Source organism: Idiotropiscis lumnitzeri, chromosome 1 (assembly GCF_059441095.1).
Source record: "Idiotropiscis lumnitzeri isolate Australia: NSW breed Sydney's pygmy pipehorse chromosome 1, RoL_Ilum_1.0, whole genome shotgun sequence".
Lineage (NCBI taxonomy): Eukaryota > Metazoa > Chordata > Actinopteri > Syngnathiformes > Syngnathidae > Idiotropiscis > Idiotropiscis lumnitzeri.
This window is the reverse complement of record NC_142391.1, coordinates 24,136,457-24,151,515: the sequence shown is the minus strand read 5'-3', so window position 1 is coordinate 24,151,515 and position 15,059 is coordinate 24,136,457. Positions and strand designations below refer to the sequence as shown.

The following is a 15,059-nucleotide window of genomic DNA, read 5'->3' as shown; positions in this document are numbered from 1 at the left end:
CATCCACTTCACCAGGGGTGTGCACACTTGTGCAACCTCTACAATTTTCCCAAAAGTTTGGACATGATTTATTTTGGTCTCTTTTCTTGATTGAGATGTGTCGTCATTGTTGTTGCCGTATGTTGATAGAAAGGGTTGGTTCGCCCCCTCCCCACCTGTTTCCTATGGAAAACGTACATTGAGTGTTTTTTGAAATATTTTTGGGGTTTGAAACTAAATCATCCAATGCATTTTAGTCAATTATATGCGATTTTTTTGTGAGTCCCGAGCCCGTCTGGTGCCGATTCGCCCGCAAATAGCAAGGATCCACTCTAATTCGATTACTTTTTTCTATATTTTTTTCTTTTTGTTGCCTACGTCTTTCCGAATGATATTGGGCACAAATTACAAAGAAGGAAGTGTTTTGTGACTTTTGGCCAATCCTTTTTCAAAAGCATACCCGCTTATTACGGTAAGCATGTTTTCTATTTCGTTACGCCGCATTTTAGGCTTTGATATTGGAGCCACGAGAGCATTTTTTACATATGATGTACGTGTGGAGCACCTGCTCATTAGTAATATGGAGTCTTTGAGTGTTGGCTGGCAAACTCTTTTATTGTCAAAATGACTGCAGTTGTAATTGTCTGAAACATCTGGGAGATAAAAAGCATCACGCCCACTACTAATTAGTCATGTTACACCTCATATCTAAAATTGAGAAAAAACTCCTTGGACTTTATGAATGCAGCTTTATTGGCAAGGTCTGTCCTCTCCAATGAGCAGACTGACGTACTGCGTTCTTTCAACACATGAAGACTTGTTGACTGTATGTCGCTTACTGGAATGGTCATAGAAGACTCAACACAAGATCATATTTAATATTGCGCAGCAAACTTATGTACAAGAATCCCCGATCGTCTCGCGCTTCAGTCGCTGCTGCTACCGCTGCTAGTTAACATATTTGCAGTGACGGTTGTCGTTTTTTCTCTTTTTTTAAGGTGGTATGTATTCGGAGGAGGCTTTTAGAAATCCGAATTGGATCTAGAAAGCTAGAGCTAGCGTCTTTTTGTCTTTTGGAGGAAGCAACTATGAGAAGAAACCAGCAGCGTGTTCGTTTTAAAGCAGGGGTGCGAAACTCTTTTGTGGACGGAGCACATCGTAGTTATGGTTTTCCTCAGAGGGCTGTTATGACCGTGAACCCAGATCAATGTTTGATCACTTTACGTTATCACATACACATCAGACAAATTGTTGGAGAGACAGTTTTGAAATATGAAGCCACTAAGTAATTGTTCAACAATTTTTCATTGTATTTTAAAAGGGGAGGATTGGTAGCAAATAAATGACAATGTGTCATATCTTAATGTTGTTAAAAATGAAGAAAATGTGTAAAAAACAGGAAGTTGACGCACATGATTTGCCATTCGCGGGCCTCATAAAATGAGGTTGTGAGCCAACTCTGGCCCCGGGGCCTTGAGTTTGACACCTGTGCTTTAAAGCACCAGCAGATTTACGACTCTGTGTCGTGGAGTGAATTGGAACCAGTAGAAAGTATCTGAGGCATGCTGCTTGATTCCCAGCATCTTCAAAAGGGAGGGATGTTGGTGTGTGCGTGCGCGTGGAGGGGAGGGGGGGGGCGACTCGCTTCAGATGGCGCATCGTGCCCCCTCTTTTTTGGGCCCACTCTGAGCTGGAGGTTAGGGGAAGGCCCTCTCCTGGGACCCAAGGCATCCGCTGCATTACACACTCATGTTCCGCCATTTATTCGCCTGTGCCACTTTCCCATTCACACCAATATCAGGTTGGGAACCCCCTAGCCCCCCCCCCCCCCGTCCCCACGCACACACCTCAGTCCCTCCAAAAGAGATGAAAGATATCTTGGGTAAATTGGTGCATTGTAAATCTATTTATTGGAGGATACGTTTTCAGACTTGCCAGCTACAGGTGAAAATCATCGGGAGACCATATAAAGAAATATTTTAAATATATTCGTATTTTAATCGTTTGACCACTTTAAACGCATTCGATATAATTAAAACACTCTTTTAAAGTATTTCTTTGTGCCCCTCTCGCTCACACAGTTCCACAAATGAGAGGGAGAATGACTGCCTCACTCAATTGACTTGAAGTTCACAGTAAAAAAAAAGGAAAGTGCATCACAATGGTTTTGTTACACTGGCCTGCAAATTTGAATGAACTGTTATTATTATTTTTTTATAATCAGAGATGCACATTAAACATGCCTAGATTATTATTAGGATTTTTTTTTTTTGCGCTGATTCCAAGTATGGTATTCACAATAGTAATAATAATAATAATCATGTTATTACTGTCTGGGATATATGTATTTAAGTACAATATTATGTTGCGCTATTTATTTTTTCAATTTTTAAAATACACAACGATGTCTTGTTTTTGGGGCAAGGCTGGATTGGATTAAAGGCATTTCGATTTATTTCAATAGGATACGAGTAAGCGACAATCCGTTCACATCTCAAGAGTGGTGTCTTGTTAAATCGTGCTCGTAATGATCACTTCAAAAAAATCTGCGATATAGCCGGCGCGCAAATGACGCCTTGCAATTTAGCAAGGGTTCGACCAATTAACGCGTTGTTCATCGTGGCTGAGCTTCCACTAACGTCGTTTATCCGCTCGTCCTGTCGCAGTCAAATGACATTCGAATCTCACAGAGTCTGGAAAAGTCATTCATTTCGCGTGCGTGTTTGAAGTGGTCCGGGCCGCGGCGGGCGACGATGAATTGTCCCCCAAAGAGTTAATTGATGGCGCGGCTCGGAGCACAGGGGAGGGAAAAGTTCACTGGGCCGCCGTTTGAAGGCGATGCGAGTCGGCAGGGCAGGAGAGGCTTGATGATGAATGTGACCAAAGGGGGGCTCTGACAGCCTTTCCGCCGCTTGCGCTTCTCTTGGGTGGCCCGATTGGTCTTGGATGTCACTTTTGCTACTTAATCTTGTGTATGCGAAGCAGGCGTGGCGGGAGGGGCCGAGAGGTGCCGCAAAGGCGCGATTTGGTTTGAGCCAGTGAGGACGAACTTTCGAACGTGTGACGCGACTTATGTTTGTAAAGACGCGCAAGCGTCTTGATTTTCATTTGTTTTACAACACTGAACGTGCAAACTAGCAAATTCAAATTGCGACGTGGCGGAGTGCAAATTTCAATTTTCAAATTGAAAAAGATGCATTTTAGACCCTCATTTTGGTCGATCAATTGCCTTTATTAATATTTTTTATTTAGGTACGTTAAAGTAATTGTCGATGAGGCGTCCAGATAAATTCCTTGAGAAGTACAATTCACATGTTTATATGATTGTTTAATGAAGTGATAAAGCCACAGATTTGTCTGCATTATTGCTTTGAATCTGTTTTATGACTTGCGGATTTCGTTTTTCGCCACACTTGTTTGGTAGAATTTTATGAAGTTGACGGAGTGAACTCTTAAGATACAACATACCTTTTCATAATCATTTGTGCTTTATTTGCTTTTATTCTCGCGTACAGTAAGCATAACCTGGAAAACCAGAACATTGATGTGAAAAGTATCTGATTGTCTACTAGGTTTTACACGACCAGGATTTTGGAGACGCTCACTAATCAACAAGTTATTAAAAAAACCAAAAAAAAACACAATAACCCATCATCAAGCCAATCAGAAGATGGACCAATCTATCTAAACAATTAATTTACTATACAGACGAAAATAAAGATAAGACCAGAAGAAACCCTTGTCTTACTGATGGCAACGCAGAACATGCCCGCCTGGAGTGAATGAGATTGCGTTTGCTGTAATGTCGTCATTAATCAATTGGCAATTTATGACATTACAACAGATCAGATTTTGCATTAAATGGAAAATATCTGCTGAACCGATTCAGCCGTATCCAGTAATAATCAACAATAACTGGATTGCTTTTGTTAAAAAAAAAAAAAAAACGTCAAGAGGACCATTGAAAATAAATAATCACACATTAAAGCACAATCTCAATATTGAGGGTGAAAAAAAAAATCTCAATTCGATTGTTTAGTCATATCACCGTTAATCCAAATATGAGCCAAGTGTCTCTTAAGAGGCTCCATTTCTTGCCTTGTGGGCTCTTTGTGCCGTTAATCCCATTACGGGATGTTTCGACTCCGTCCCGAGCGCAACGCAACAAAACACGAAACGTGTGATCACCATGTGATGAAAACATTTCAACCTTGTCACGCATGCACACATGAGCAACACGTGTGCGCGTGCTCAATGGCTTTCACACACCTTGACCTTGAACGTTTGACCTTTTTCTTTGCTTTCCCTGCCAGTCATGTGGAAGCCCAACTGAAGCGCTGTCTTCCGTGACCTTCCCGTGTGACATTTAACCCTAATCTCCAACCACCTTAAACTCTATTTCTGGACGCAGCTACCCGGCTTATTGGCCGCCGCCACCAAGCTGACTCACGGCCACCTTCGCTTCTTCGCGGTTGTTCATCTGACTTTGCACTTTTCCGCCGTGAGTCATGCCGCTCGCTCGCCGGCAGAGTGTAGAAAACACAGGTGTTCTTTTTCCACGCGCCGGGGCCGTGTTTACTCGATTGTCCCCCGCCAAAGATGCATTTTTCTTTGCTTTTCCTCCTCGTTTTGTATTGAGGAGACGTGCAAGCTGCCCACAGAGTGTCGTCAGCCGTAAACTGTTTGGATTCAATGAGCTAATCCACCTACGGCGTCTGGCCGAGCGCCACGCGGCATACCAGGCGCGGCAAAGTCATTTTGCAAAAGGCTGCTTTCTGAAGTGACGGTGAAGGAGTTGCAGCTTGATATTAGCCGTTTATGGGAAATCACACGAGGGCCCAGGCTTGTTAAAAATGTGACGTCCTCTTTTGCTCCTCATTTTTGAAATCGCAAAGAGTAATTTCAAACAGAAGGGGCGATTCATTTGGGGCAGTGCCGTGTGCTCGTGGTTGTCACTTCTGCCTCATTTCAGAAAATCTGGGTTGGAATGTCAACTGTGGCCGACCTGTGCAAAGTTGTTGTCATACTTGTTGGTTGCAAAAAGAGTGTTTGTCGCACACCCTTACCCCCAAGAGATGCCCGATATTCTCTGCAGTTAAGGAAATGGATCTTTTGGTGAGTTTATGTGCTGATGAGGGCGCTACACGTTGCCACTCCTCCTCCTTTGTTTTCTGCCTTGTAAAAAGTCACAGTCTGATAGGCAGCAGCAGGACGGGGGACTCCGGAGTCTAGACTGGTCGAGACGGCCATGTTAAGGTCACGCTCATAAAAGACACCCCCACCCGCTCCCCCCAAAATCACCTGCCCACATGGGTCAAGAGCTACTGGGGCTCATCCCTGCGCCTGACGGTGCAAAAATGATTATCATTACTACGGCCTACTGAGTCACAGTCACCGTGAAAGTTTCGGTGTTTGCATGAATGTTATTTACTACAATTGATTTTATTTTATGTGACCATACAGTTTTATTAAGTGCAATATCCGATTGCAATTTTTCTTCCACTTTCTTGTTTCTGCTTCACACACCTGCGGCATGACTCAACGTTTGGTTCCCCGTCGGCCCAACAGTAGATGGATGGGGTACGCGGCCTCAAGCGAGACGAAATAGGGTCGAGATTTTTGATCCTCATGGTATTTTTACGAGAGCTTGTCACAGAAATTATGAAGTGTTTAAAGTTATAATAATGTAATGGTGGTTGAGCGGTTAGCACGGCTACCTCACAGTTACGGCTTCAAATCTTGGCTTGGGGTCGTTTTCGTCAGCAATTGTCCACAGGAGTCAAGATGAGTGTGAATGGTTGTTTGTCTACATATGCCCTGTGATTGGATGGCGACCAGTCCGGGAGTGTAGAGCGCAACCCAAATGAAGGCACGCGGTACGGAAGATGGATGAAGGCGGCAGGTGTCCCGAAAGCACTCACAGAAGGCTTGAGAACGGTGGGATCCATTTTGAAGATGAAAACGTCCATTTCACAGCAGTGGCCGCCGTTAATTGACCTTTCCAAGGAATGCGTCGCCCTCGCTTTGACGGACGTTTACTTTTAGCGACGGACGGGTGCAAGGCGATAGCGGGGAAGGGGGCGGGGCGGATGTGCCATGCCCCCCGCGTCCCTCAGACAACAAAGAAAGTGAGTGATGTTTGTCTGAAAAGCAAGAGGGTCGCTCTCCCTGCTCTTGTTTTGATGTGGTGGTGGTTCTCCATCAGCACCCGGGCCACACGGAGAGAAAGAGAAACATCACGCACACACATTTAAACAGCAGGACAAACAACACGAGTGACAAACCAGGCGGGAAAAAAGCCACGGGGCGTTCAGGTGCCCTCCAATAAATGCTCGCCATCGGGGGCACTTGTTCTCTGTGCTTATGAAGTTTGAATGTGTGCATGATGCATGGGTCTTCCTACAAAAATTACAAATGCGGTTCCGGTCAAACTTGGGTTGGTTGAATGCTTAGTGGGTATAAGTGCAGACACGGGGATTGATTTATACTTTTTCCATTTGATTCCCAGAGTGTTATGTGACAGAAAACAGCCTGCAAACTCACACAATGTGTTTTTGCTACGCCCACAATCAAAAGTGGTCCGATCGTGTCAGCTGACTCTCACCCAACAAGTAGCCGACTAACAAACTGACCTAACTAACCAGATTTCTTTCTTATCTCACAATCAAAAGGGGTACAATCATGTCACCTGGCCATGGTCTGTGAGGTAGCTAGCTAGCGAGTTAGTAAGCTAACTAACTGACTATTTAAAGAACTCAATTTTTCGTCATTGTACAAACAAAAGTGGTACAGTCATGTCACCTAACTGTGATCTGGGATGTAGCCTGCTAGCTAACAAGCTTCCTAACGAACCTGCTGGCCAACTAAAACAGATTTACTTCTTTCGTTTCCAAAATCAAAAGTACCAAGTACTCGTGTCATCTGACTGTGATCCAGAAAGTAACTAGTATGTATTTAAGTAACTAAACTGATTTTTTTTTTTTTTTTGCTAACACACAATGAAAAGCAGTAAATCATGTCACCTGGCCATGGAAGGGAAAATATCCTGCTAGCTAGCTCGCTAACTAACTAAATGTAAGTAACTATCGAACATAGTTGACTTTAATTCCACTTGAAACGTGAAGCATCTCACCAGCGAATCACCTGACCGCGTTTCATGAGGCAGCATGCTAACGAACACGGACAGACTGGAATTTTACTCCCATCCTCTCCTATTTTAGTCACGACGCATTCACGAAAAGATTATCCTCTGCGATTATCTTGTGGTGTGGGGTGTGCCAAGAGTGATCTCCCCCCGCCCCGTCCCCACGTAAATATTAAAAATGTGTGTACCCTCAGCCTTTCAGACACAGAAGTGTTATGCATTGTAAAATGAATGAGGTTGCATTTTTAAACGTAACAAGTCCCGCGTACAGTGACGAGTGCTGAGGGATACGAGGCAGATGAATCGTTAATCTCCGCAAGTGCCGACTTGTTCATTGAAAATGTCAAATGGTTGGAAGACCAAATAAGGTGCACGGCTGCTTTTATGCATGGCCGTACTGTAAAGGAAAGCCACTGGAGACGAATTTGACTTGTGTGAAGCAGTTCAAAGTTCAACTCATTAAGAGTCAATCAGGCATTAATGACTTTTACAGCTCAGAGCGGCGGCATCGCACAAAGATCACACAGAGGACAGGAAGAGAGAGAGAGAGAAAAGAACAAACTTCAGTGTGTTTAATCGCGATGACCGTCAAGACTTGTGTTCTACTTTGACTTCTTAAAGTGCTTGCTGGGTCGTGTAATGTTCTAATGTGGCAAATTCTGTATCCCCCCCATTTTCTTTAACTCACGTTTTATTGCTGGTCAAACTGATTTCTTTTTTCCTGCCTTCAGCTACCGCAATTTTTGTACTTTTTATTTTATTCCACATACGGGATTGTACTGCAACTGGCCGGTGACCTGTCTGGTATTTAACCGACTTCTTGTCCAAAGTAAGATGGCTTCGGCTCCGGCTCACCCACGACCCTTATGAACGAACATAAGTGCTTTAAGAGGACATACATAATGACTCCCCAAAACATACCAAAAAATTAAAAAAAAAAAAACTGTGACTCTGCTGTTATACTGCAAGTCAAATTTAACTTGCCTGAACTCTAAAAATAGAGTACTTTTTGATATGCAACATTTCAATCGCCTTTGCATTAGTTCAACCCTTCTGCTATACTCCATCCACCCATGCATCCGTTTTCTATGCGGCTTTTCCTGAGCGAGTTCTGGCAGAATTGGTCACCACTAATTCACAGGGCACATGTACCTGATTTAATTACTTACTCTTGTTTGTTCAACATTCATGTTAACACGATTGACACACAATCTACACTTTTTACAAACACACTTTTTTTATACTCCTTTTCTTTTTAGTAGTATAACTTTAGTTCAGGGATGGGTAACTGTCGGGTTAGTTGAAAAAAATATATTTAAAAAATAAACCCCCCCAAAAAAATACTAAAGTGCTTGCACTCACTGTTGGGTTCTTATTCAGCAGTTTTGAGCCAACATTGAATGGCAGATTTTATCCTAGAGAGCCCTTTGTGTTCAAAATACATAATTAAAAATACAAAATACAGCATGATTTATTTTTGTGCTTACTTCAAACCCTTTGATGTTGGGTTGGAATATTGGATATTTTATACATGCATTGAAATATTTATGATAAAAAATTGTCATACATCTGGTTCAGAAACATGTGGTCCTTTATGTGCACACCCCAGTCACACTGATGGAAAGATTGTGGCCCCCTCCATCATCTAAATTGCCCATCACTGCTTTTGTTAAACTGTAGATTGTTTTTAATTGTAAAAATCGAGACTTAATGTACAGATCAAGATTTTGTTCTATTTTTGTTAAAAAATCATTGGTGATGCTGACGATTAATTAACCATGAAATCAGCAAGTCACATTGTGCCATAAAACAAGCCCAACAGGAGGATTAAGACGTACGTTTCAATACTTTTGTGCCCCTCACCGTGAGGGTCCTGGGAATGCGGGGTGTTCAGTGTGGAGCATCATCATCATCATCATGAACAGTGGGAGGCAGAGCAGGGGTACGAGGCCCAGATGGATGTCAGGGTAACATCTGTTATCAGCACAAGACACAAACACACTTGATGGAAGAAGACAGACAAGATAGCGGCTTGGCATTCTTTGTCGGGTTTAAGAAAACACGCCCGCTTGTGTTTGTCTTGTAAACACACATTTGCATGTGACAAACTCACAGGGTTCATTGCACGGAGTGTTTCGAGGACTTTCTATAATGTTTGTAGACAAGAGGCGGCAGAGTACTTCCATGAGTGACTCCCGTTGACCCCAATTAAAAATCAAGACAAAGATTCACGCCAGAAGTCGGTCCATGTTTTTTCCAAAAAAGCCCAGCGAAATTTGTGGGTAACTGCTAGCCTGCTAGCTAGCATCCTTGCTAGAGCACACTATTGTTTTCACCAACAAAAGAAGATGTCTGTGTGACTAAACCAACAACTTAAAAAGTCCATTAATTAGCCAGTTCATCAGTGATCATGCTCAAATTGAAAGTCCACCACGTGACATGAACACCTGCCAAATTTTGCAGAGGAAAAGATCTCTCATTCACCCCCATCATACTTCACTTGAAATGTATCCATTAATCTTGTTTTTTTAAAATTTCATTTACATCTTAATTGAATCATAATTGAGCCACAGAGAACCTGAGTGGCCGAACTCCATTGGCAGTTTGCACGCATGATGAAAAGTGCTGACTGGAATATTGTGGACGGCCGCCTTATGTCAAAGTCGGAACTCAAGCTTTAGTTTTTTAGACCACTATTCACCTGAAAATTATACTTTTAAAATATTTATTCTTACACTGCACCCAAAATGACAATAGTGAAAAATAAATATATAAATGAATAAAAATAAAAAGTTTGAGAACTACTGGCCTAGGACATGTCACAGGATGTCACATTTTCTTGTGGATGACTCTTATGTACAATAGAAAGGTCAGGCATCAGAGCAGCGAGACAGAGTCTCCCCGTCTCTTGGTCCTAACATGGATGCCCAAAAGTGAGCAAAGTCTCCTTCGGCGTGACCAAAGGGGAAGCAGAGCGAGCCGGAGTGAAGGACACGAAGGCGGGTAGGGGGAACAAACAACAAAAAAGAAAAAAAAAAAAGAAGAAGAGGGCTTGGCCGGGGAGGGCAGCGTCTTTCCTAGGTGCTGTGCTGCGCAGCAGACTGAAGAGAAGCACGTCTGGCCCAGAGGCACACACTGGCAAACAGGATCAAAGGGTCGCCGCGGCAACCTGCGTGACACACATTGTGTTCACCACCAGCAGCTCACATAGTAGATTTATCACCAGTAGGACCTCTCTGACTTGCGTGAATGTCTGCACCTTGGCTTTACACTTCAGGCTCCTCTTATAAAGTCCTTGAGGGACTAATTACATTTTCTTGTCTTTTTTTTTTTTTTTTGATGGATCATTCTGGAATTAGAGGACACTTTTCTGCCCATGTACAAAACGCATGTACTGGTGTCAATTTAGTTCTTTTTTTGTCTTGTCACTCTCTGATGATGATCAACTTACAAATCAAATCAAATCAAATAAACTTTTTGGGGGTTTTATTAACGACAGAATTTGAGGTTGCACCTGATTGGTAAAAGCCAGAAAAAAAGCATCCAATTCCACAGGAATGCGATAGCACGTCTTTGCCACATATCAATGCATTGTGATATTATCACGATGATCTTTTTTTTTTTTATGTATTATGATGTACTTCCCAATGCACCACTAATAACCAAACCATTCCGTGTCATTTGAGGAAAGCAGAGTGATGGAGAATACAGAGTAATAATAGCTTGAATGATAAATTTGGCCGTCTTCGAACCCACCGTTCTTTGAAGGAGTTAAGTGGGATATTGAACTTCCTGAGACTTTTATATAATGACGGTGAGAGGGATAAAGCCAAATTGAACACACCTGGTCCCCATTCACACCTGAGACCTTGTACTATTGATGAGGTGCATTGACGCCGGGACTGTAAATGCTTCAACTAGATGCAATTTGGACCTTTTCACACAGGGGTGTACTCACCTTTGTTGCCAGCTGTTTAGACATTATTGGCTGCGTGTTGAATTATTTTGAGGGGATGTAAATTCATACTTTCACTGCTTTACATTGTAGCAATGAGACTTTTTTTGGGTCAACATTGTCCCATGAAAAGATGCAATGGTGCCTTCAGAAAGAAGTTGAATTTGTTCACAAGTAACTCAAAACACCCAAATCATCTTTTCCAGTTGAAAGCAATGGAAATGATATTAACCTGTTCAAGCCTCTCGGAAGAAAAATAGCCCTCTTCTATATAATAGTACAAAACAAAGTAATGACAATAGAATTTTAAAAATAAGAATGAAACCATTTTGTTCTGTTTTAATCAGCGTCTATGTTGCCCAACGTACTTTGCCCAAGTATTATTAGCTTATTCTAACAAATTATAAGGATGTTGTGAGGTTTCATTTACAGTAGTTTACCCACTCCGGTTGTTGTTATGTTCTATAAAGTGCAAAGATACAGCAGAGACAATAGTTCAGATTTTTACAAATTTAATAGACGTAGACAAAAAACGAGTTAACACTGAAGAAGTCAAGATGAAAAAAAAAAAAGACAAGAGCAAAGAGAGAAAGTTGTCCTGCTGTTTGTAGATGTTGCAGGTACATGACGTGAAGAGTAAAAAGGAACACAAATACACTTGGGCGTGTGTGTGCAGGAGTCTAGGCCGGTCTGGGCCAGAGGGGGGGTCTTCACAGACAGTTGGAAGGCATTAGGGTGCCAGACAAGGACTTGTCACTTGCAGCTGTTGCTGCGGCTGATTGATTGACTTTGTATTGGACAGCGTGCGGGCAGCGCGAGCCCACATGGATTATGACAAATACGGCAACAAAAACAACAAGTAGCGCGGGAAGCAAAAACACATTGAGTGCGTTTGTCAATACATCCAGCCTGTGCAATTATGATACGAGTAGGTCAGGCACATTAAAAAGGAAGAAATAGTCATATGAAGATTATAGAAACAGATTCAAGTCAGCTTTTTGGAGGGAAAATGATGCAATATTATGTGAATCAAGTCTTTATTTTTATTAAAATTATTATTTTAAAAAAAATCTGAATATGATGATTCAAATCTTGTAATAGTAGATTTTTTTGTAGCAATATATGAAAAAAAAGTCGTTACAGGTATAAAGTCACAAGTCGTAAATAAGTTGGTAACATTTCCCCCTCATCTTAAGACATTTTATTCTTGTAAGACATTACATCTTGATGCTTGGAAAATGTTTTTTCCATCCTCAATGACATTTATTCTCACTAAATGCTGACTTTGTGATTTTTACAGCCCATTTTAATACAAGTTCATTCTTAAAAAATGATGACTTAACTGACCCTCGTACGGTTCAACGTCATTGTTTGCAGAACATTTTCCTTCATTTGTTTTAAAATACTTTATTCTTGTAATATTGACTTTAATCCTGCGATTTTGCCCATTTATGTTTGAAAATTTGCAATCTTTTTCTCCATCTTAATGTAACGATATTCTCGTACAATGTTGACTTTTTCTCTTAACGCATGTGTAAAATGAACACAACTTCATTCTCCAAAAAGGATGACTTTAAAACATGACGACTTAACTGGTATGACTTTTATTTTTTCCAAATGAGGAGATTTTCTCTGGTATGCCTTTATCCTTGTCATATTGCAAATTTATGCTTGCAAAACTGCCATCGTAATTATTCTACTCAAATGTTTGACTTTTCTCTCGCAATATTCCAAGGTTTATATTACAACATATTCTTTAAAAAATAAGGACACTTTCCACACAAAACGATAATTGAATTCATTTTTACTTGGGTCCTGCTAATGTGTATGTTGTTCAGTTCGGTTCATTCCCACTTCTTCTTCTTCTCATAATACAACATAAATCTCAGGTTGATGACTTTTCATAAATAACCCTTTTATTTCAAATAACTACTTGGATTTTTGTCCTTACAAAATTCCATCATTAGTCTGGTATTTTTTTGGGGTGCTATTTTTTTTTTAGTGAGCCCCTAATACTCGGTTTGTTCATCGGCTTGAGAGAGAAACTCCCAAATTCCTATGTGTGGCGTGATATGTATTTAAAAAAACATGTATTCCAGACATAAAGCGTCATATGCTGCACATTGCTAAAAGCAGTGAAAACGTATCGGCGCCCTCACACTGTCACGTGATTAGTAGCGCTACTGTGTACAGCGTGCCGGTGGCGTGATAACTGTACAGCAGACTCCATAAGATAGCACTACAAGGCTCAAGTTAGACATGGCATCACACTGAAACATTGATATGGAACCTGTGGACATGACACACTTGACACACGTTCAGTGGAAACAAAATCAGTGGTTCCCACCAAGACATCCTGAAAAGTAATTAGTGGAAGAGTTAAACTTATCGTACAGACAACCTGGGCTCCACTTTGTGTGGTTGCGTGCGTGCGAGTGTGTGTTGTCAGGGGTGCAGCTAGAGATTATAAAGCCCACCTCGACACATGGTGCAGGAGCATCATAACAACGAGGTTCTACGTGGTTCTGAAGGCCCCTAGAAGGTATTCCTGAAGGAGGGGGGCGTGGATTCGTCAGGAGACGATTCGTGTCGTCATCCGCCGCTCATGTCTCTTGGCGCTAACCAACGGCGTCATATCCTGGCGCCTTCTGTGTCTTTGTCCTCCAGAAGACTGATGAACTGGGCGAAGCTTTCTTTCACGGCGTCCACGTGGTCTGTGCTGCTGCCCTCCAGGATCCAGCGCTTGCCCCGGGCCAGCGGTTCCAGCTCAAAGTACTTCTTGACCTGCACACACAAACACACAACCTATTAGAGTCGTGCCTTGAGATACAAGTTTAATTTGTACCACGGCAATACACGAATCTCAAATCATCGTTCCCGTTACAAATGAATGGAAATGCCATTTACCTTTACTAGCTGCACAAGGTGGAAAAAAGTGGATTTAAACACAGCACCAATTTGCCAGCCAAATTTAAAATCACTGTCCAATTTAAAACTCAAGTTTTAAATCATGGCTTTAGGTAAGGCGCCAGGGGACCCAAGTTAACAGGGTAGGATATACAAGGGCCACTGGGACCAAACACCATAACTTTTTGTTTTCTTTTCATTGAAATTCAAGACGTTCAATGCCAACCAGGCTTTGATTTCTTCCAGGCTGGGCAAAAGTGGCCTTAAGGAGAAAGTGTTCTTTTTGCTCTGCAGGACATACATTAGATTAGACTGTCGACCGCATAGGAGTGAAAAGAAATACCATGCTTTCGGGGGCAGACAAAACAATAAAAACAGCAGGGGCCCCAAAATTGAGCCCTGTGGAACACCATAGAACAGTGGGGCAGACCGGGACTCAGACCAACCTAGTCTAAGAAAAATAAATTGTTCTTTCTTCCAAACAGGCCCTAAACCACTCTAGCATGCTACCACTAGTGCCCACCTGATTCTGGAATATGAGTAAGCTTTCACAGATGTTGAAAAGAAACTCCAGCGAGTGTCTACCTGTGCTGCTACACCATTTGTGTTCAAATAACTGTTCTAAAATGGCGACTATCAATGCGAACTATTAGCATGTCAATGGCGTTTTTCATTTTAGGTTAGCAATAAGTTAGCAGGCCATTTTAAAGTCAATGTTTCTTTGTCTTAAATACACAGTTGAATTCTCTGTGTTTTATGTTTGACGGTAAACTTTAACTGGTTGTGGCATTAAACTGCTTAAAGCCTCTTGTTGGAAGAATTATTCACTTCACGGGACAAAGAAACACAAAAGAGTCAGTGGCAAAAAAAAGATGCTTTACAACAGATGAATGTATGGACGGACGGGTCAGTTCAAGCACAAAATCCTTGAACCCTCCACAAATGTATCAGGAACGAGACCGACATAACGGGCCACAATTACTTCCATGATAATCACTACATTGGTGAAGTTTCTTGCGATAGCCACAGTTTGACCTGGAACTGATTATTTCGTGTGTATTCCATGGGACAGTT

The 15,059-nt window shown here is 41.9% G+C and overlaps 1 protein-coding gene across 2 annotated transcripts in view; it reads right to left on the bottom strand.

The window, feature by feature from the left end:
- Positions 1–11,573: 11,573 nt before the first annotated feature.
- The window catches only part of LOC148343877 (ADP-ribosylation factor-like protein 15), an 89,118-nt gene continuing 85,632 nt past the window's right edge, over positions 11,574–15,059 (bottom strand). For both annotated transcript variants that reach the window (XM_088290927.1, XM_088290918.1), the window contains exon 5: positions 11,574–13,862. In XM_088290927.1, coding sequence (XP_088147053.1) covers positions 13,710–13,862 — 153 coding nt within the window. In that variant the 3' untranslated portion in view covers positions 11,574–13,709. The remainder of the gene's footprint in view (positions 13,863–15,059) is intronic.